Source organism: Carassius gibelio, chromosome A17 (genome assembly GCF_023724105.1).
Source record: "Carassius gibelio isolate Cgi1373 ecotype wild population from Czech Republic chromosome A17, carGib1.2-hapl.c, whole genome shotgun sequence".
Classification (NCBI taxonomy): Eukaryota; Metazoa; Chordata; class Actinopteri; order Cypriniformes; family Cyprinidae; genus Carassius; species Carassius gibelio.
In genome coordinates this window covers 3,838,817-3,861,915 of record NC_068387.1, presented here as the reverse complement: position 1 = coordinate 3,861,915, position 23,099 = coordinate 3,838,817, and the positions used below count along the sequence as shown (strand labels likewise).

Below are 23,099 nucleotides of genomic sequence, written 5' to 3'. Positions count from 1 at the left end.
ATCCAGCCCTTTCATCCTCCACCAATTGAGAGGCTCATCAAGGGCAAAATTCGGAAGGTCCTTGAGAGCTGCATCGTTGTAGTCCAGCCCATCCACAGCATTCCTGAACTCCATCGCAAATTCCCTCACGTCAGTTCCCTGTTGATGGAGGGAAATCAATGCTGCTACCTTAAGCATGCATTGGTAGAGGGGGCTGCAGATAGTGGAGGCTGGTAGATTGAGTGAGCCCATCTTCCGCTGTGTCCTCTGTTGGCTAGTTCATTCTGTCACGGTCGGGAGCAGGGATGAGGCAAGGACTCAAAAGCAGGAAGATAAGAGCATTTATTAATCGTAAAATATAAACAAATCTACAACAAAAAAACTACCCCAAGGGGGAAAAACAGCAGGCAAGGCAAGGCAAGCATACAAACATCCAACGATACTCTGAACACAACATTAATTAACGAACCAGCAGAGGATTGCAGACACAAGGAGAATAAGTAGGGAACCTAATGAGGGAGACACAGGTGGGGCATCTAAAACAATAATGACATAACAAGATGGGCGGGATCAGACAATAGACAGGAGAGCACATGGCACCAAACAAATAAGGCACAAGCCAAGTCACAGAAAACAGTGTCATCTGGTCGCCATCCAGGGCACACTAGCTGAAGACTGTGACACTATCAAGCCTCTGCAACTGATCCAGAATGCAGCAGTGAGGGTTGTCTTCAATGAGCCTAAAAAAATCTCACATCACTCCTCTCCTCATCAGGTTACGCTGGTTACTAGTAGCTGCTCACAACAAATTCAATGTATTTATGCTTACCTACAAGACGACCACTGCCGCGGCACCAATATACCTAAACTCACTAGAAGCTTGCATTCTGCAAGTGAACAGCACCTTGTGGTGCCATCCCAAAGAGGTTCAAAATCACTCTCACTGACCTTTTCCTGGACTGTGCCCAGCTGAGTATTTACTCATTAAAAAAAAAAAAAAACATCTAAAGACACATATTTTTCGCCCTCACTTGACCAACTAATACCAGCACTTGCATTTTCTTTTCTATTCTATTGTATTCTTAAAAAAACAAAACAAAAAGCCCATACCTATACGTTTTGTGCTAGACTAACTGAAACTTCTCATGGCATTTGTATACTGTTGTTGTTTCTTTCATTGGTCTGATTGCTTCTATTGTTCTCATTTGTAAGTCGCTTTGGATAAAAGCCTCTGCTAAATGTAAATACAGTGCATTCAGGATTTTTTTTTATTTGATAATATGTGTGTTCCCTGGGAATTGAACCCACAAACTTTTGCGCTGCTAATACAATGCTCTACCACTGAGCCACAGGAACCCTAAACCAAACCCTAACCTTATAGTAAATACTGTACATGTTCTTAATAAATATTACTCAGTACTCATTTGTGTAATAACAGTGTAACAATGTCACCTTAAGCTTTAAAAACATTTTAGGAACATTTGGTAACCACACAGACTTTTACTATGTTATAATTTCAACAACTAGCAAACTATTTTTGCCTAATGTCTTGTTGCCTGATTTGTTCACGTTCATGTAACTGCACAGACAAATGGCACCTCAACCCACTAAAAGGGGAGAAGCCACCTACTAAATAAGTAAGCTCTAAACTGAAGATCATGAAGATCATCTCCTCGCTCAACTCTGAAGATGAATCTCGAAGCTTGAAGCCTGCTCGCCATGGAAAAGCCCCAGTAGCGGAAGAATGCCTTCAACAAGTGCTTTTCCTTTGGCCATCCCGCAAAATTAAGAGAACATTTCTGAGCAAATTTCCAGTGATGTTGTTGTAAATGTCGCGCTGCGAGTGTGGCTCATGCAGGGAACCCGTGTATTACTCAGATCTCACGGTGGCTCAGCTCCCATGTGCTTCACTCTTCACAGAGTGATTGCCTGTTATAGTACTAGTTAAATCATGCTTTCAGCTGAAAATATTCTGTATCAAAGGAATACACAAATTCTTTCTATAACTTCCTGCTCATGCCCATTGTCTTCATCAAAGCCTTTACAATCTCTCTTTTTTGAGTGATCAATCTCAAGCTAGCTAAAGACTGCCCTCCTTTTGGCTTTAGCATCAGTCAAGTGAGTGGGTGACCTGCCAGCACTGTCAGTCATGCTTCATATCTTGAGTATGGGCCTAACAACTATAGAGTCGTCCTCAAGCCAAGATTCTGTGCCTAAAGTGCTCTCCACTCTGTTCAGAGCACAAGTCATTACCCTTCTGGCTCTTCCCAATTTAGAGGATGAGCAGAGTTCCAATCCACTCTTAGAGTGTATGTGGAGCGCTCTGGCCCGTCAGCATTTAGAGCAGCTCTTTGTATGCTTCAGAAGTTGCTCTGAAGGGCTGCCTTCATGATGGACATTTTTATTACAGCTGAATTTATTACCTCTATACATATTTTGTAACCTTTATATATGCTGTATTATGGGATCAATTATCTATATATTCAATAGTTTCTCTATGAGTATGATTCCTGTGTGACTGTGTATGTGACTATTTGCATGTAATGACTTCTGTACAACATATGCATGGCAAAGAACATGCAAAGGAAAATGCAAATCCCCCCAGTCAGAAGAACATGTTATTTCTTATCAATGGTATGACCAAGAGGTAGAAACAGGATTGTTAGAGATTAATCACAAAGTTGTACTGTTTATCTTCAAAAAGGAACATTTGTTAGTATAAAAGCTGACTAATGGGGGCTCTTTGCTATCTCTTTGCACACAGAGCATCTCTGTATGTAAACCAGATCACTTTCTGCAGAAATTAAAGCAAAGAAAAGGGCAAGCTCTTAGCTAAGGTCTTCATTCTCACTGGATAGTGGATACTACAGCTCTGGTTTATGCCTCAATGGGCTTACAGTGTCTAATAGGAGTAAAGATCCACTACTAGTGGAATGGCCTCTTCCTTGGCTTGGTCCAGTGGGATTTCTATTGGTTATATCTGTGTGGCTGCTGGCTGGTCATCGCCATCCACCTTCACCAGGTTTTATCATTTGGACATCCCTGTCCTCCAGTCATGGATTTTGTCTGTTTAAATTGCCTAATCCCCTTTATGAGTGGAGAAGGTCCTGTTATGTAGCCCCAGCCTAGTAACTTGGGGCTCCATTTGTTTGTACAACTACACGAATGTAAACAAATCAGGCTTCCATATTCAGAGGAAACAGGAGTTTACCCATAGTGTTCAATGCAATACTCGTTCTCATATCTCAGAGAACCGTTATGTTAATAACCAGAGCATTTTCTTTTTTTTTTTTTTAGAGAATGTCTCCCGGTCTAAAAAAAAATGAAAATGCTCTGGTTATTAGCATAACGGTTCTCTGAGATATGAGAACGTTCATGTTTTAAGCATAAGCTTAAAGCATTTCAAAAATGAAAATGATGTCATTAATAACTCACCCTTGTGTCATTCCAAACCAGTAAGACATCTTCAGAACACAGTTTAAGATATTTTAGATTTAGTCCAAGAGCTCTCAGTCCCTCCATTGAAGCTGTGTGTACGGTATACTGTCCATGTCCAGAAAGGTAAGAAAAACATCATCAAAGTAGTCCATGTGACATCAGAGGGTCCGTTAGAATTTGTTGAAGTATACAAAATACATTTTGGTCCAAAAATAACAAATGGACGATTTTATTCAGCATTGTCTTCTCTTCCGGGTCTGTTGTGAGTGTGACTGTTGACGTACGACGCTGCTGATGTGTTTTCTAGTGCGCCCAATAACAAAGATAACACATTAACAGCGTCACTGCAGTGTTGTGAATGCACTCACAACAGACCCGGAAGAGAAGACAATGCTGAATAAAGTCGTAATTTTTGTTATTTTTGGACCAAAATGTATTTTTGATGCTTCAGCAAATTCTAACCGACCCTCTGATGTCACATGGACTACTTTTAAGATGTTTTGATTACCTTTCTAGACATGGACAGTACACCGTACATACATTTTCAATGGAGGAACAGAAAGCTCTCAGACAAAATCTAAAATATCTTAAACTGTGTTCCGAAGTTGAACTTAGGTCTTACCGGTTTGGAACGACATTTTCTCTTTTGGCTGAACTAACCCTTTAACATCTTAAGTAATTTTTCTTCTCAGTTAAATGTATCTTGATTTAAAAATACTTAGATATTTCTAGCGGAAAACCATACAAAAACTATGTAAGAAAATGTCACAACACTTCTGTGTCTACTGCAGGTTGTGTCACTGCAGCTCTTACCCCAGCAGTCCTGATGTAAGGAACACAACCCACAGATGACCCAAGTTTAGGGTGAATGCGTAGATCACCATCCCCACAAACGACAGCAGATACACTGAGAGCGTTGTCTCCCTGGCAAAACAGAGATTAATGAGTTAAAATACCAAAATATACAGGTGCCTCTCAATAAATTAGAATGTTGAGGAAAAGTTCATTGATTTCAGTAATTCAACTCAAATTGTGAAACTCATGTTTTAAATACCAAAATCATCACAATTAAAAGAACCAACAACTTAAACTACTTCAGTCTGTGTGCATTGAATTTCACAATTTAAGTTGAATTACTAAAATAAATTAACTTTCCCTCGACATTCATTCTAATTTATTGAGAAGCACCTGTATGTCATTTACTCTAATAGTGATAATGTAATTAACAGAACCATAAAATAACAATTAAATAACCATATTTTGTATGTCATAGCCAAATTAAGTAAAGAAGTTTTTTTTTTTTGCTGGTGCTTCCAGCTGCTTACAGGACCAAATTAAAATGGGAAAAATAATTAAATAGTTGCAAGCAATTTCTTTATAGTATGTGACTAAGTTGACATGATTATGAAACAGAAAATATATGCTCATATAATCTGCCATGTTCTTTTTTGATTTCTGTTTGTGAAGTCTTATGTTGCCTTGGTTTCTATAGCTACTCATTGGTTGACTGATTATATTCACCTGTGTTTTGTTAAGCTGCTTGTTTCCTCTGTATTTACATGTCCTCAGTTTCCTTAGTTATTTTTCTGGTATTTTCTTTGCATGGCATGTGTAAAGCTGTTGCGGTCATTGTTTCTCACCATTTGCAGGGCTCTCAAGTCTCACGCATTGGGCGTGAGACTCACGCATTTCAACCCGTTCACACGCTCACACGCCACACCTTGTATTTCTCACGCACAGAGACATTACGAGGATAACGCCCACCAAGTTGCGGCGCTATTTTTGTAAACAGTGAAACAGGTAACGTAGAGGAATCAAGTGAGTTCCCCGAAGGCCATGACACGCACCAGCTAAACGAATAAAAAAATATAGCTACCGATCAACCAATCAGAAAATAGCATTGCTGTATCCGGGTAAGATTTTTACAGGCTCGTGTGCAACACAGATCCAGACGCTCGCTGAAGTAGCTAACGTTACGGTTACAGACTTGTCAAGACAATGACACAGATTTTCACTATATGTTTTTTTTTATCAATATATTAATTTAACATTTTTTAAAAACAGTCTAAGATATGTTTTGGTCTGATGGTTATTATGACCCCGACACGCACGCAATTTTGGCCATTATACGTGGTCGGCCGTAGCTTTTGTGCCTATTATTAGCCCACTATTATTTTTTTATTGCCAAATTAACACGTTGAAGAGGATGCGGGGCTACTCTGATAGTTTTATATAAGAGACTTCTATAATAGGCCTATTCAAAATACTTGTATGGCAGTATCCATAATAGTTTGAATTATTTTTTGTTTTTTCTTTCCTTTTATTTTTACTGCACCTCATCCTGGTCCCCATTTTGAAAACGTTTTGCCTAGGCTATTTCATTATATTTTATCCAATGTATAATATTGATTATTGCATTCGTCTATTTCAAAGATGTCAGGGAAGAGGCAAAGGATCAATCTTTCATGCTTTGTTCTAAAAGATCTGGGCCCATATTCATAAAGAATCTTAATGCAAAAAGTAGTTCCTAGTGACAAAATTCTAAGAAAATTCTTAGAAATATGGGCGTTTACTTTTAAAATTAAAGAAAAAAATCCTAGTTAAGAAAAAAGTAATTCAGAAAGCATCTTATCCCTTAAAAGAGGTCTTAAGGTAAAATTTGTTATGAGCACAGACGAGGACTTTTAAGAGGCTTAAGAGTTTCTTTAGCAGAGGAGAAAATGGCAGAAAGATGAAGAGGCAGAAGAAATGTGTTGCAGACAATGGATGACAATGAGTTAATAAGACGGTATAGATTATATATAATTTAATATAATATAATTTAATATATAAATTAAAGTAATCACTACATTACGATATTTGGCAACTGGGAACATGCAACAATGCAATAGTGATGATTTGAGTCTGTCACAACCTTCTGTAAGCAGAGTGATCACACAAACAATTACAGCACTTTCAGAACATCTTATTGTGTCGCAGTTCATTTCGTTTCCACTGGACATTCCCACCTTACAGGCTCAAAAAACTGCATTTATGAATATAGCAGGCTTATAGGTGCGCACAAGCAGGGAATGAACCGTTAATAGTTTGTGCTATACGCTCCCATGTCTGCTTCTTGCCCTTGCTGTGTCTGAATTTTCCTTTAAGAATGTCCTGGTGTTCATCCACTAACTGGGGTAACAGTAAACACTGTTCCTCTGTCCAGTTTGGCTTTCTCGCCCTTCTTGGCTTTGATTCCATGTTTGATACATTAGAACCAACATTCAAACCGCCACTTAAATAGGACAGCAATCACTGTAATTAGAAAGAGTCGAGCAATTTTTATCATTCTAACCAATCAAATATCTTATAGGAAATTAAAAGCATGGTAAATAAAAAAATAGAATTCATATACACACATATAATGTGTGTGTGTGTGTGTGTGTGTGTGTGTGTGTGTGTGTGAGAGAGAGAGAGAGAGAGAGAGAACGGTCAAATAGGAAAAATTACGCATGTAAATTCAAAGTGAGAATTAGAATAGACCCTATACTTAAAATCACTCTTTTTTTCCTTCTTGGACTACCAACCAATCACAGTCTTCAAAAGATTGTGTCATACATAGCAACGGGGTCAACCCCGCCTCCTCACTAAGATGAACGTTTTTGTCTTTTCCTTAGTCAGAGTTGCTCTCAGATCGGTCCCGAATTGCTTTAAAGCTAAGACTCCTATGTAAAAGTTTTTAAGCTAAATTAAGAGTTTTCTGAGAGGACTTTCTTAAAATCATTATGAATGCGGGCCCAGCTCCCTAAAAAGGTGGCTAGGTCAGAGGAGGAGGCTGTGGAGAATACAGTAGGGGAGGGAGTGCCAGTAGAGGATGGGTGCATGGAAGAGACTGTGGAGGACCATAGAGGAAACAGTGGAGAAGCCACTGGAAACAGGGAAAAAGAGAGGGTTATGTAGAGCAGCCACCTGTAGGTGTTCCTTTAAGAAGGAGTGGTCAACACGATGGCCATTCATCACAATGGGAACCACCAGCTCTTTTTACTGGTGCTTAGTCTGCAGACAAGAGAACTCCTGTGTCCATCAAGGTGTGAGGGACATAAGCAGGGAGGCTTTCTAAAATAGCTGCATTAGTGTTAGTGCTCGCTCATTCAAATACCTATGCTGAGAGGGTTTTCTCCATGGTGGGATTAAACAAGACCAAAACCAGGAACAGCTTAGCACTTGATGGAACTGTGAAAAATGGCTGGCCTGGAACCACAGTGCTTCAAATGGGAGCCACCAACCCCTGGCCTCAAAACCAGCTACCAACACCTACAATAAACAACACTGACCATTTTCTCTCTCTCTCTCTCACACACACACACACACACACACACACACACAAATAAATGCTGAATTAAATAAATATTATTTTATTTGTAAGAATATGTGTCATTTATGAGATCAGACACCCGTCCCCATCAAACCCCTGCCGCCATCGCGACCGCGGGCAAAATCTCACTCTGAACTCAGTTCAAAACTTGAGAGCCCTGCATTTGTAAATCATTTTTCTTTGTTTTGTTATTATTATTTTTTTTAATAACTGTTAAGTTTCAAGTGTTAAGTTCCTTGATCGCACCATGACAGTATTCTGTCGTGGAAAACAAGACAGAATGATTCAAGTGCAAGGGAAAAGTAAAAGATAAAAGAAAAGCAGAGGTGGTTAGTAACGAGTTACATTTACTTCGTTACACTTACTTGAGTAATTTTTTGGGGTAACTAATACTTTTCGGAGTATATTTAAAGATGGGTACTTTATATTCTTACATGAGTGATTTTTTTGGGGAAAATCTGTACTTTTACTTCGTTACTGTGGGTGACGCTCCTCTCGTTACGTTATCTTAATGCAATAAATGTTATAAATGCTTCCGTTTATTCCAAACGCGCCGTCTACTTTTCTGTGGGCAATGAGCGATGCCCATTCGCGAATGATTCATTATTTTGAGTCAACTATGTTCAAAGGCTTGATCAATCCAATTGGCAAACGAGTGAATTGTTTCATGAATCAGTTTGAATGATTCGTTCAGTTCCCTGCCGCACGCGCTGAGCTTCTGAAGTGCTTCACTCAGAGTTGTAACGTTTAAGATCATCAGCAGCGTTGAAAACGGGGCTATGGAACTGCACTGAATTGAAAGCAAATCTGCAAAGGCTATTATTTGCTTGTGATGGAGATACTTATTAGATGAACACCGCGTGTGCTGTCTACTGTTTAACAGGTAATAACTTGGGCTACATTCGATTATAGTACACGATACCACTGTGACATTAGTTTGTTGTACGTGCGTGGCTTATAACAGAGGGGAGTGAAGTTGAATGCAGCTTCCAAAAGACAAAAAATAGCCGATTAAGATTTTATTAATTTTAATACAGTCACACCGGTGTGAGTGCGTTCAGCAAGTCATATCATCAGCTGCTAAATTCAGATCTGTGATCGCTTGCTGGCACTGAGCCAGAGACAGACGTGTTTTTACAGCGCTGCGCATTATAACCAATCAGACACGATTCTGTTAAGCTTTTGAATGCAATGGCCAATCAGAGGTGTTCCGATGAGTCATCGCTGAAATGCCGGTGCTTCCTTCACTCGCTCACTGTCAGAATACCTCTTTCTGGCGAATTCTCTCGTCAGAAACAACAAAGTGCAGATGTATGTACGAATCTATAATTAAGATATTGATTTCACAGTGTTAACAGTTTCAGTGATTTAAATGGGAGTTTCTGAGAGTGATTGAAATCTAGACTGTCAGTGAAAATGATCTTTAATAATGTAAATGTTATTTGCTCTCTTTCTGAACAATGAAAGATTAGTAGCAATATTTATATCACATTAACTTTCAATGTTAAATTCACATTTAATATAAAGTCAGTCGTATTAAAAATATGTTATGGCATGACACCTATATCTGTTACTTCAGTAAACAGACAGGGTTTTATAATAAATTACATAAATTGGAGTAAAGGCTGATGAAATATATACATTTATACACACACAGATACATTACATACATTTTATCTATATATCTAAATAGAAATAGGCTCAGTATATATGACCCAAAGTAACTAGTAACTAACTACTTGAGTAGATTTTTTATCCGATACTCTTTTACTCTTACTCAAGTAACTATTCAAGACTAGTACTTTTACTTTTACTTGAGTAAATATTTCTAAAAGTACTTTTACTTTTACTTGAGTAAAGATTTTGGGTACTCTACCCACCTCTGAAGAAAAGTTTAATGAACAGTCAGAATAAACGTTTCAACAAGGAGAGAGAGACAACGAGCTCTAGTGATCGCAGGCAACTCAGAGTAGCGCAGGGACGCAATGGGCAGCCAATCGCTGGGACAGCAGAGTCCAGAACAGGAATCAGAGAATGGAAGTAGCGAAGAAACAGGAGACGATCTGCTGGTCAGGACATGGTAGACACTCAAGAATCTGACAACACAAGGCAGCGTTTGCATAACTAATATAGAGCTGCTATTGATCCACAGCTGTGGCTGATCAGCCCTCAGCCCAAATCAGTAACACGCCCACTCACACACACACACATACAGAGCAAGGATGAGACAGTGAATCCATGAACCGTGACAGCACCCCACCTAGGAGCACCGCTTGATGATTTTCGCCATACTTACCCATTGATTGTAATCATCAATAAGGGAGTGATTCAGAATGTTCCTGGCAGGAACCCAAATTCTTTCCTCTGAACTGTAAGCTTCACAGTCCACCAAGTACTGGAACCCGCATACCCTCCACCTCGAGTACAGATTATGATTGAATAAATATGCAGGTTCCCTGTCTTTGAGACATGGTGTTGGGAGAACTGGGGTGGGCGGATTAAGGGGTGAATGAAAAACAGGTTTTAATTAAGAGACATGAAAGACGGGATGAATTCTCCTGTACGCTGGAAGGAGTTTTAGGTGGACTGCCACTGGGCTAAAGATCTTAGTGACAGGAAATGGGCCAATAAATTTGGGAGCTAGCTGATTACACATGGAGCAGTGTGGAATGTTCTTGGTAGAAAGCAACACTTTTTGACCATCGACTTAGATGGGAGGCTTCAACCAGTGGCAATCACCTTAGCCTTGATGCACACCTCCACCCAGAGGAGAGTCACTCAGGCTTTCTTCCAGGTACAGTGGCACCTCTGGATGAAGGCGTGAGCAGAAGGGACCGCAACTTCAGATTCCAGACCCAAAAATAGGTAGCTGGTTAACTAAAATACATTGAAAAGGCAAGAGGCCCATTGCTGACACTGGTAATAAGTTGTTGGCTCCAGAAACTGGGATTCTGCGTGACCAAACATCACAACACTCTCTCAAGGTCCTGGTTGGCCTGTTTAGTCTGACCGTTGATCTGAGGGTGAAACCCAGAAGACAGACTAACACTCGCCCCCAGTCACAGAAAAACTCTCTCCAAAATTTGGACATGAAGTGGGGGCCACTTTTGGAAACCACATCTACCGGTAGGCCATGAATGTGAAAGATGTGGTCTACTATGGCAACCGCTGTCTAACTGGCAGAAGTTAATTTGGGCAAGGGGATGAAATGAGTCGCCTTCAAGAACCGGTCCACTACAGTCAAAACAACCGTATAACCAAGGGAGGGTGAGAGTGCAGTCACAAAATTGAATGCGATGTGAGACCAGGTTCTCGAAGGGACAGACAGCAGTTGGAGTAACTCCTCTGGAGGGCATTTGGAAATCTTACCCCGAACGCAGACTGAACAGGCCAAAACAAAATCCCTGACATCGCGAGCACTGGAACGCCACCAGAAATGCTGTCCAACCAGAAAATTAGTGCAACCAATTAGAGTTGTAATCGGGCCTTAAAAGTTAGGCCCGACAGGACCTGAGCCCAACAGGTTTTGGCCCGAGCCCGACAAGTACATTTTGATTGACAGCTTTTTTAAAGCCCGAACCCGTTTACAGCCCGACATTATTCAAATGTGCACACGCACACAGCTCTTTTGCCTTTTGTCAACAATGAGTAATTTATTCATGTTTTAACATAATTTACTCATAACTAACGTAGACTAGACCACTTGGAAGTTGGAATAAAGAAATAAAATAAGTCCTCTGTGACATCGTAACATCTCAGCATTCTAGACATAGGCTCGTTTAACCTATAAATAGACCAACGCACCAATAAAAACGAGTCATTAAAAAAAAAAAAATTAAGATAAATTTTAAATTAAGATGGGTATTTGGCAATAACGAAATTAAGATAAAGGCTCCGCCGGATTTGCTTTATTTAATAAAAGAATAATGCCAACATTAGCGTAAATACTCTGTCAACATTATTCATTTAAGACTCAATGAATATTTAGTTATCATTTGAAAAACCTTTACTCACAGAGATTAGGCTAGGTCTACATGTTTTTGTGGAGGAAAATGATTGAATCCACTGTAGATGTCTTCAGCGCGTTCCTGTGCTCACTGATGGTGAGTCATTATTCACTTATTATTCTCATTATAAACATGGTCAAAACTTTTCCACACCTCAAAGTTTGCTTTAGTTGCTCGTTTACCTCGCAAACCGGAGCGCAAGCCCGAGCCCAGCCCGAGCCCGCATAAGATGATAGAAATTAAGTCCCGACGGGTCACATCGGGTTCAGGCAAAGATCTTCAGCTCTACAACCAATACCTGGATGTTAAGCCACATTGGAGCAGTGACCCCACCAAATAACGTCTGACCATAGCACCTCTGGCACAAACAAGCGGTTCGCTGGGCACTCAGGCGGAGGCGTTACCCCTTCTGAGGCTGAACGAAACCTTCAATTCGATCTCCCAAGTGAGTGTAGAGACCAAGAGTCTCAGGTATTATGCACTCGGCAGAGAGAGTGGTCAAAAAGTAAGTACATAGAACCCGGACAGTCCTCTGCTTTGCCAGCTCTGCTTTGGTGGTCTCCTACTTCATCTGCTCTGACTTGGTGGTCTTTAGCTCCATCAGCTCTGCTCCAATTCCCTCCTGGACTCTTGGTTTTGTTGTTGGGGAGAGTCTGGAATATGCTTCTTAAGTGGGAGGCTCTATTACATTTTTTCGTTCTCCATTTGTTTGGACTAATGAAAGTAAAAAACACAACATTCATTTTTCAGTTTATGATCATCAAGGGAATTTATTGACTTAGAGCTGATGCTTGCAACAAATGGCCTGTCTTTTACCATAGGTGAGGTGGAGAATGACATTGACCACTATGTACCCACCATGCACCATGCTTGCCACGGACCTCCTGAAACAGAGATGTTCATCACTGAGCAAGGAGCAATAATCCATTTGCCATCTTGGAATGGTGTCCCACCTGCTTTCACAGCCTCAAAGCTCTTCCTCTATCAGTCCCATTTGGCTGGTGTAAGATCCTGTCCAAAATACTTCCTAACTGCTGGTTTCATCCAGCCTCCAAGCTTCTTTTTCTCCACTGGTCCTCTCCAGTCTTAAGGTCCTTTGTCACTTCTGTTCCTGTCCAGTTTCCAAGATCCAGCATCCCAGCCATGGGGGGCCCCCTAAGTTTCCTCATTCCCAACATGGAGGTCATCCAAAGCCCCATCATCCTTGCTGACTGATTAAGTTCATCTGTGTCCTTTTAAGTTTCTAATTAATTTTTCTGTGTATTCATATGCCATTAGTTTCCTTAGTTCCTTGTCCGGTATTGTCTTTGCATGTCATGTGTAAAGCTGTTGTGTTTGTTTCTTGCCATTTGTGGATTCCCATTCTGTTTTATTTTTGTTAATAGAGTGTTAGGCTACAACTAGATCTGCATCTCATTGTCCTTGTCTGTCCCACTTAACACAATTGTTGGGATACATGGGGAAAAACTTGCCAATTTCAAGGCAAGATGGAGAGTGGTTTCATATTGCCTGATTTTAGAAATTAATTGATTTGAATTTAAAAGTGTTTACAAGACATAGGGACACAGATGTAAAATTAAGGCATAGGGACACAGATGTAAAATTTCACAGTAAATTTGTTTTATATTTTCAGAATAAACCTGTTATTTCCGACAGAATATGGTAACTATGTTACTTTTAAAATACACACATATAGATTTTAAATATAGATTTTAATCTAAATTGAATTGAAGTATTGAGTTATTGACAACAGCTGCTTTTTGCAGCAGTGTGTTATTATAATGTTATTATTTTATCAAATTAATAGAAAATCTAACTAAATAGTAATTTTGTGTTGAGAACATTGTAGTGATTATCTGAGATGAATATGTGGAAATGTTAAGTTATGGGATACAATTTTTCTCATGTCTGAAGAATCCGTCAGACCACCGGGGCACAAATCCACACATATTTCTAGGAAAAGCATGTATTTCTTAATCTTAACCAGCTTTGGTGGAAAAACAAAATTCCTGTACATTTAAGTAGGTATTTTATATGTTTAGCTCCCTCTTAATAAACTATATATTATGAAGCTGTTCTGTACAACCACATGAAGAAAACTCCCCACTTCACCACCGCTGTTAGGATCTGCCAGGGGTGATTCTGACTAAAATTACTCTGAGCCGATTACAAGCACCAGCATGATGTGTGCTCATTGAACAGGTAGTTTTTAAACCAGCGCTTCACAAGAGATGAGAGAGACCACTATAGTGAAGAGCCTGTGTGATATACGGAAATAATGCATTAACAGACAAAAATACGAGCAACCGTTTTATATAACAAAAAGCATCCATTAATATCAGGAGGTGGATGATAACTCTGGAAATGGAGAACACAGATGTTAAACAATATTTTACAAGCAGAAACGTTTCTACATGAGGTCAATGCTGCTACTCAGAGCTCTCAAATTATATTCAAATTGCCTTCAATTGCAACAAGATAAAGACCGATTGCACTGATTTCTATAGTGCACTGATTGTGTAATAGTGTTGAGATAAAAAGACTTTCATAAATCTTCTAGCAAGCATTGTGGCTGGGGGAAACAGATAATGCCTTGCTCATAAACACATGAAATATGTATAGGGCTGTGTAAATATATGTGTTTTGTTCATGTCACAGTGATGGAAATTAGAGGTCTTTGGCCTTTTTCAAGTAAAAAAAAATTGAACAACCTATTTACATCAAGTTATATGTACAAAGCTAATTCTTAGGGGTTAAGTCAGTTAAAATTGCTCTTTAATGTAACAATTGCAGATTTGCTAATTACAGTGTAAGTGTGTACAGTTTTCTGCAGTTCTTTATGTATTTAAACTTTTTTTTTTTTACTTTTCAATTTCTAGAATATTGTTCTTGGCACAAAGCACAAAAAAGTAAGCAAAATATGTATTTCAGTTACAGTGTGTGATTTACACACAGGGTACACTGTTAGAACCAGAACTACTACTCAAATTACAAGTCAATTAAGATTAAGTTTACCATAACAAGATTGAAATAACATTAGTAACAGTGAATAATTATTGGTATTCTGCAAGAATTGAGAGTCACTGAATGTAAAGACCAGAGAGAGTTCTCCATAAACCTATTGTTGAATCAAGGTCAGTGTGAGTAATAAACCCAGTAACCGCTGATCTGTCCTAGTAAATCCTCTCACACATGACATGCTTAGGAGAAACATAGGCTCTGTTATAGAGGAAAGCGCATTACATTCATTCTGCTGCTTTACATGAGTCAAAGTTAAGAGATTTAAACTTTTAGGAAAAGTCTTGAGGAGGAAATTCAGTCTATTGAAAGATCTACACTGCAACAAAAATTGGTGTAGGATGAAATTTGAAACTATTTTTTCAAAGAGAAATTGCTAGTAAATTTTACAAGAAAATTCCAATAATTGTTTTAAATAGAAAAATTGAAATAGTATTTTCTTGTAAAATGTAGTCCTCTACTCTTCCTCTTTTTTTTAAAGGTGTACTAGTTAAATTGATATAAGCTGTGATACTTAAATGTCTGGACATTTTATGTTCATTAGTATTACTAAATTACACAAATGCACATGCAATACAAGACAAAATATGTAACACAATCTCAAGCATCTGCATTAAAAAAAAACGACTGTTTTCGGAGTTGTGCTGACAATCTTTTACCCAGTTTAGTGCTTGCAGTCAAAAATGACCTGCCTTTTACAAATTGTTTGAAAATCTATCATTATGCTGTATTATCACCAAATCTTTTGTCATTTTTTTTTTCTTTTCTTTTTTCTAGGTGTTGTACCATTTATAAGAAAGGTAAGTTTTAGTCTGATGCTACAGGTCAAAATGACCAGAACATGACATAAAATAAAGAAACTTTGCTTTCATGTTATGCTGAGCTCGGGGGAAATGAAACAACAGAAAATGCATGACTAACTTATAAGTCTTGGTCTTGTCTAGCCAGATTCCACAGAGCAGAGAGCCGACCACGCCAGCGATGACGAGAGTCAAGCCAATTCTCCCAGCATTCACCTCTTCACCCTGTGCTTCAGACAATAATGACATCTGAGATATCTTTAATAAATCACCCTGTAAGACCATGTTCTCATGCACTTCAGTCCATGGTATTTAGATGGCCCAATACGCTGAAATTAAGTACTACTGTCAGACTTTCACAGAGCATTTGCTAAGAATGTGATTCAGAGATTCACATAGAACTTATAGCACGATACATTTTGTTTCCAGCAAATAAAATGCAAGGTTCCTATAGTGCATCTATAGAACAATAATCATAATCATTTACCCTGATTTATGAGTGTTACTCTAAAAATACCGTGCTGTAACAATGGTACCATCTCAAAACTAGCATGGTAATGCCATGATACTTCTTTGTTAGTGCACATGCATCATTTCGAAGCTCAGCTACTGCTATCCTGTGTCTGTAGCATGGATGAGGAGAATGTCGACTGCACGACTCACAGGGTAATGCTCTATTATCATCCTGTTCAACAGGGTGGAAACGGCATAGAAACATCCAACGTTCAGGCCTGGTAATAGAGAAACAGAGAAAAACATGCTGTCAAATGAATATAAACCACAGAATTCAAAAAGTGATTAAAAGTAAAAAATGTTTATTCTGCACAGATTCTGCTCCACTAAGAGCAGCACTGAAAAAGAATTGCAAGCTGGTTGTTTAAGCAGAGCCCAAGAGGGAGATCTGTTTGAACAGTTCTAGTTTTGGAGATTCTAGTGTTGCAGAACTGACACACTTTTTGACACAGTTTTAAAGACAAAGTATAATTTCAAATGAAAGGTAATTTCAGTTAAAGAGAGGCCAATTCTAATTTCACTTGGGAGAATCATGCATATTTACATGCAAAAAATTACACAGATTTCTTTAGAATTGAAGCTTCTATCATGCATAAAGTTTCGGTTGAAATAGTTCCGGGGTAAAGGCATTTTGGCTGGGCTCCCTTCTGGCCTAATCCAGTCCTGCCTGCACCCCTGTTATATTGTGACTCATTTGATTTGGACTTCAGATGGCACAGTCGGCATCCAACCAGTGATGAATGTCAGGAAGAAACAATTACCCTTTTTTTATGTACGTCAGAATTATTTTAGTTAACCAAAACTAAAACCATTAAAAAAATAAAAATAAAATGTTGCTTGAAATAAAATGTTTAATGTTGCCAATGCAACATTTCTCATTACAATTAATTAAAGACTATAACAATTACTAAAACTGTAAAATGAAAACAGACAATATAAAAATAAAACTGATAATTAATAATAATCTAGTATGTGCCTATACGGGGTCTTCAAATGCTGATTATAAAGGCAACTAACTTTGTTTGGAACAGAGCCATTAAGTGAGCATTTGTCTGTTCGTTGTTATTGTAGTTAGTTTCACAAAAAGTCAGTAGCAAAAATACATCACCCACTCCCCTTTTTTATGAAGGAAATTAATGAAATCATGTTTATGAAATTAATTTAAAAAAAAAATATGTCAACACTGACAAAAACACTATTAGAACACTAATAGTGCAGATATACTGAGCCAAATATACAAAGGTAGAATGTGCTTTAAGTGCATATGTATATGGATGAGATGAATGTGTGCGTACCGTAGCTGATGAGGAGGAGGATGAAGGGCTTGTTGTGGAAAAGTCTTGCGATTGAAGCCAGGTACGAGTACTGTGTGGTGGGCATGTGTCTGAGAGTGACCTGAGCCAGACACGGAGGGGTTTCGGGTTTATCCTGAAACACTGCAGCACATACAGTTACTCAAAAACTGGTTCTGCTTGTGTTTCCTCCAAGTTTTCTCCATTTCCATGTTTTTTACTACTTCAATTATGACACAAATGGATTTGTAAAAGCAAATCTCAAAACTATAGAAATTTCAGGAACAGATATAAATACCCAAACCTGCATAAAAATACATAAGTAAATTTAATAACAGGGAATTAAAGAATAAATGATGAAGCAATCAAATACCTATTATGTATCTATGTATGTATGTATTTACACATGTTTGGGCATTCATGATCAACCTGATGAGTGTATGAATCAATGGACTATTCCGGTAAGTAGTGTGGCACACTCACGTTTTAATGTTAAAGAGCAGAGCAGGTTTTATCATCAGATTTTTCATGCTGATTAAAAACAGTTAGATTTCATTCATCGCTGCTGTTGTGGATGTTCTCACCAAACACGACCAGCAGAAAGATGAGGCTGGCCACAGCGGCTGTGATGTAGAACATGACGCTGATGTGTTGAGCCAGTTCATTCATGTCATCCACGTTGGGCACAAGAACCGGCGGGATCAAGAAGCCAATAGCAATGCCAAGCTGAAGAAGGAAAGGCATAAAGAATGAACTGCATCATATTTCTCAGCATCACATTCTTTTGAATTTGCACGCACAGGAGAACTTTTCACAACTTTTACGCCCAATTCACAACACATAAGTTACGCATGCCCAAGATCAGTCAGACAACAGCTCTTTAATATTCAGCTTCACATACACGTATATCTGTGTGGTTAAACAGAGAAACCTCGCAGCTCGAGCCATGATGCAGCTTTTCTTACTTGTTCGGTGAAATAAATGCCAAATATAATCTTGACATGGTTATGGCCAAACAGATAATGTTATTTTTGTTATTTTGTTCCTATGTTGTCACAAGTTTAGAATACATTTTAGTACCGGTAAAATCATTTGTATGTATACTCCATGCACAACCTGAAAATGCAGCGAATGCAACCCATGCAAAGTCTGTTTTTTTTTTCTCTCCCAATAAAATAATAATCACTGAATTTGCTAAAGTTTACAAGGATAGTGGCATCAAATATTTGCTTGAGTAGCTCAGTAAACTAAGTAATCCACAAGCAGAACTAAATATTCTGATTTGCAGAATAAGTTGCATTGTGTTGCAGACTTCATGCAGCAGACCACTGCTCTGTTAACTACAGGCACATGTTTTCCAAAAGATCCCCATTACTGTAAGCTCAGTTTAATCCAGCTATGAAACAGTGAACAAGCACTCAGAGTGATGAGGAGAAATACGATTTCTCTTATTTACTAGGATGCCATGGGGTCACAGGGGTCATATTTCATTTCAGAACAGGTTATTGAGAAGTCTATCTTAGGATACAGTCTAACCTGTCAGTGCTAAAGTTAATATCCTCCCCTTCACTCACGTCCATCAGTTCAGAGTGTGAGGGATCTGTAATTATGTCAGTAACATGAGATCCTCACCCAGTTCAGTCATTAACAGCCCATGTTGTGCTCTATACTCACATCTCTTCAAAGTTTATAATATAACATAGCACAAATGCTTTGTGAATGATGTCACGGCCAATAACAACACAGTTAAATAGTTGAGATTTCTAATATAGAGAGTTGTCAATACATTTACATTAATGCATTTGGCAGATGCGTTCTTCCAAAGCAAACCTACATTGCATTTAGTAGTAGCCCCCCAAAGAAGCCCAGAGTCATGTATAAGTGGACTTGGCAACTTTTGTTTTGTTCTGTGTCCATGTGCTCTTCTCTCAGTCTCTCATCTAGGCCCCGTCCCTTAGTCTTTGTCTTTTTCCTATTGCACCAGAGAATTTATGTTTTATGAATTTGTTATTATTTGGATTTGTTAGTACATTAACAGTAATTATAAAAAAGCACTTTTGTTCTAACAAGCAGCCACAAAAACAATATTAGATACACTACCTCAACACTAATAACTCCATTTTAGCTGTCTCGCCCTCTAAGTACTGCAACTATATTTACAGTTTTTATTAGGGTTAGTTATTATATGAGTCACAGGGTGTATAATAATAACATGTATATATAACAAGGAGCTGCTAGAGAAAACAATTAACATTTTAATAATGGTAAAATGAAATTTAATGATTTAGATTAAATACAATTTCACTGATTTGAATAGGTTTAAATAAATTAATAAGAGCATATTCATTTAAGATATATTAATTTAAAAGCACATTCAAACACAGAAAATTAACTTAAATTATTAAAGCTTAACTTAAATGTAAAAACTGATTCTGTGTGAATGGTCTCTTAGAGTTTTAAAAAGGGACCAAACCATTTATGGCCGAGCCATCATGTAATGTTAGTTTCATAAAGCCATGAAACACTGATGTTATTCATTAGTTTGCATAGGGCTTACTGTAAAACTGGTGCCCAATGTAGACAAATTATTATTTAATTATTTTAGCTTCTTAAAAACTTTTTTAAAGAAAACATTTTGTTACTGTCAAACCAAAAATGATTCAGACACCAGATATAATTTTGATTTAAAAAAAAAAAAGGGGGACCAACAATTATTCAGAAACTTTGACCTGAACATGTTTTGCTTAAGTGTTATCTGACATCATCAAGCTGATTTATTTTTATTTTTTTGAGTTCATGTCATATTTATTACCACTTTCTAAACTGTATAAACCTTGATAATGTGTGGAAGGTGTCTGGATAAATTTAGGTTTGACTGTATCTAGTTGCATAGTTTCAAAGTAATGTTTTGTGTCCGATAAGGATGGTCTATTCATTTATTTATCCTCTCGTGAACGCGCTTTCTGTGAGCATCTATTTAGTGCGATCTAAAGTCAAACTCGTATCTAACTTTCTGGGTTGCTGTGAATGCTGCTTGAAACCCCTGCTAAAATGAGTAACTAGTTAATATTCCCCCAGTTAACCCAGTTTGCATTCTGCTTTCCACAGCTCGCTATAATTTCTGTGCTTAAAATGGCAAAAGAACTGCAGTCTGTGTGTGCAGACATATTCGGAGAAGTCTGAGCTTTTGGTGTCATCTAGTCCAGCTGATGAATGTGACGCTAGTGTCGGGCTCAGTTCTGTGGCGGTGCGCTTTTACGCACCTGGTTTCCAAACACGCCGATGGCGCAGGCGGTGGACACCTCATCAGATCCGAACCACACGGACGCCACCTGAGACGGCATTCCCAAAATAAACACCTGCGCAAAGGAACAGGCGAACTGTCCGAGCATCGTGACCCAGAACAGGTTCGGCTGGACGCTGGCCACTTTGATCCAGGTTCCCACGCAGTTGATCGCAGCTGCGCACAGAGCGATCACCCGTAGCCCCTTCCTCTCCAACAGCCATGTCACTGGGAAGATGAAGGGGATGTAAGTCAGCATATAGATCATTGACAGCCAGTCGATGGCGAATGAAGAGACGTTGTAGAACTTCATGAAGATGTTGTTGATGATCCCATACTGGATCCACTGAAACGCGTTGCACAGTGAATACGAGCTAAAGACCATCAGAATGAGCCATCTCCTCCGGTATAAACGCGTGTTACAGGCTGGAACAATGTTCGTGTCTCTACATTCAGAGATTTCAGCCTGATCCAAGTTTCCATCGGAGATCTTCATCTGTCCAGTCTGAAAAACATCCGTTCCAAAGTGGTTGTCGCTTTCTTCGCACATTTTGTACTGCTAAAATGTGTTAAATTCTACCTTCAGTCAATCCTGCTTCATGAATCCTGAATTAAGGAAATATTCTCGACGCGTAAATTGAGTTCACAAGAGCGCGCGAGTCTTCAGACTGACTTCGTTTCCAGCGCCAATAAAACTCAGAAACAACCCCACTTCATCATCATCATCATCATCATCATGATGCACGTGATCTACTGTCAGTCCTAGCTCATGCTGCTCAACCCAACACATTTTGACAGAAGGATTCTTATTGAATGTATTGTGTGAAGTGGCGGTATAATTACGCAAATATTTGGGGCTCCGGAGCCCTCTGCTGGTCACAAAACAAATGTTAAAATAAAACTGATAAGCGATGATCATATATGACTATGATTCATAGTGATAGACAAATAATATCTGCAATAGGTTGAAATTAATGAATTCTTTCATGAATTTATGTATTTTTACAATGGAGATGCATGTGCACAAATGGTCTTAGCAGTGTGAACTTGTATTTCATCATGCTACAGAGAAGGAAGAAGAGGAAGATGAAAAGGCTACAAACAGCTAAATGTTCTTTGTTAACAATATTAATTTATTTGTACAAAGCAAGCCTATTGCACATTCATGTTTATGAAAAACAAAAACATTTTTGTTGTTGTTGTTGTAGTTAGGAGTGACTGCTGCTGATAAAATGCTAATAAAGACAAGCTCTATGTCCTGCACTCACTGAAAAACACAGATCAAGTGTCCTCAATTATATTATTTATGTTCTACACAATAAAATTGTGTTTCTCTCTGTCTGGTCTGTGTTTCCCTGGGTGTTCACTAGTGGTCTCACTTCCCCATAGTCACCCCACTGCAGGCACTACATTTCCCACCAGCCTTTGTCCCATTCATCACTGTTAATTGCACACCTGTTAATTGCACTCAGCTGTCTCCACTTTCATTGTTTGCACCTGTCCATATAAACCAGCCTGACTGATTATGGTTATGACCTCTTGCCTGTTTTTGGATATTGATTTTTGGATTACCCATTAAAATACTGCATTTCGATCTCTCGTTTCCAGTGTGCATTTGTCACAGAAGGACTCCATCTCTGTGACGAATGCACACTGGAAACGAGATCCAAATGCAGTATTTTAATGGTAAACCATATCCTTTTTCCTCATGGACTCCCCTGTTGCTCCCATTCTTTTAGGTCACCCCTGGTTAACCAAGCATAATCCACGAGTGGAATGGGGTTCTAACACTGTCACATTGTGGAGTGAAAGATGTCATGAGTCATGAGTCAGAGGTGGGGGTAGGAGCAGTGTTGTCCCAACATGCTGCTTCGGACGATAAAATACATCCTTGCGCGTTTTTCTCTTATCGACTATCTCCTGCCGAACGCAATTATGACATTGGCAATAGAGAGTTGTTTGGTGTCAAATTAGCATTAGAGGAATGGCGTCACTGGTTGGAAGGTTCAGGGGTTCCTTTTATTGTTTGGACCGATCATAAAAATTTAGAGTACATTAGAACTGCCAAAAGACTCAATTCCAGGCAGGCTCGGTGGGCACTTTTTTTCGGTCGTTTTGAGTTTACCTTATCGTACCGCCCGGGTTCCAAAAATGTCAAACCCGACTCTTTATCACGTCTTTTTGATCCCTCCGCCAGTGAGGTCATTGTTCTAATGTAGCTTGTCACCCAGGGATAAGTAGAACTAATGGGTTAGTTAGACAACGATTCTGGTGGCCACGTATGGCTCGTGACATCCGTGATTTTGTTTTGGCTTGCTCAGTTTGTGCCAGTGGTAAGTCATCTAACCGACCTCCTGATGGGCTTCTTCAACCGCTGTCTGTCCCTTCAAAACCCTGGTCCCACATCGCTCTAGA

At 38.9% G+C, this 23,099-nt stretch overlaps 1 protein-coding gene and 1 long non-coding RNA gene across 2 annotated transcripts in view; both read right to left on the bottom strand.

The window, feature by feature from the left end:
* LOC128031402 (feline leukemia virus subgroup C receptor-related protein 2-like) overlaps positions 1-21,352 on the bottom strand; it is a 34,708-nt gene extending 13,356 nt beyond the window's left edge. Inside the window, exons 1-6 of the mRNA XM_052619648.1 lie at positions 20,665-21,352; positions 17,986-18,127; positions 17,405-17,545; positions 16,260-16,327; positions 15,718-15,821; positions 4,231-4,341 (exon numbers count right to left, since the gene is read on the bottom strand). Coding sequence (XP_052475608.1) covers positions 4,231-4,341; positions 15,718-15,821; positions 16,260-16,327; positions 17,405-17,545; positions 17,986-18,127; positions 20,665-21,234 — 1,136 coding nt within the window. The 5' untranslated portion in view covers positions 21,235-21,352. The remainder of the gene's footprint in view (positions 1-4,230; positions 4,342-15,717; positions 15,822-16,259; positions 16,328-17,404; positions 17,546-17,985; positions 18,128-20,664) is intronic.
* Positions 6,209-7,931, bottom strand: LOC128031404 (uncharacterized). Its single transcript, XR_008188089.1, has 2 exons — positions 7,556-7,931; positions 6,209-7,452 (listed from the first exon to the last, which is right to left on the bottom strand). It is a non-coding gene; the product is annotated as an uncharacterized LOC128031404 (long non-coding RNA).
* Positions 21,353-23,099: the final 1,747 nt, after the last annotated feature.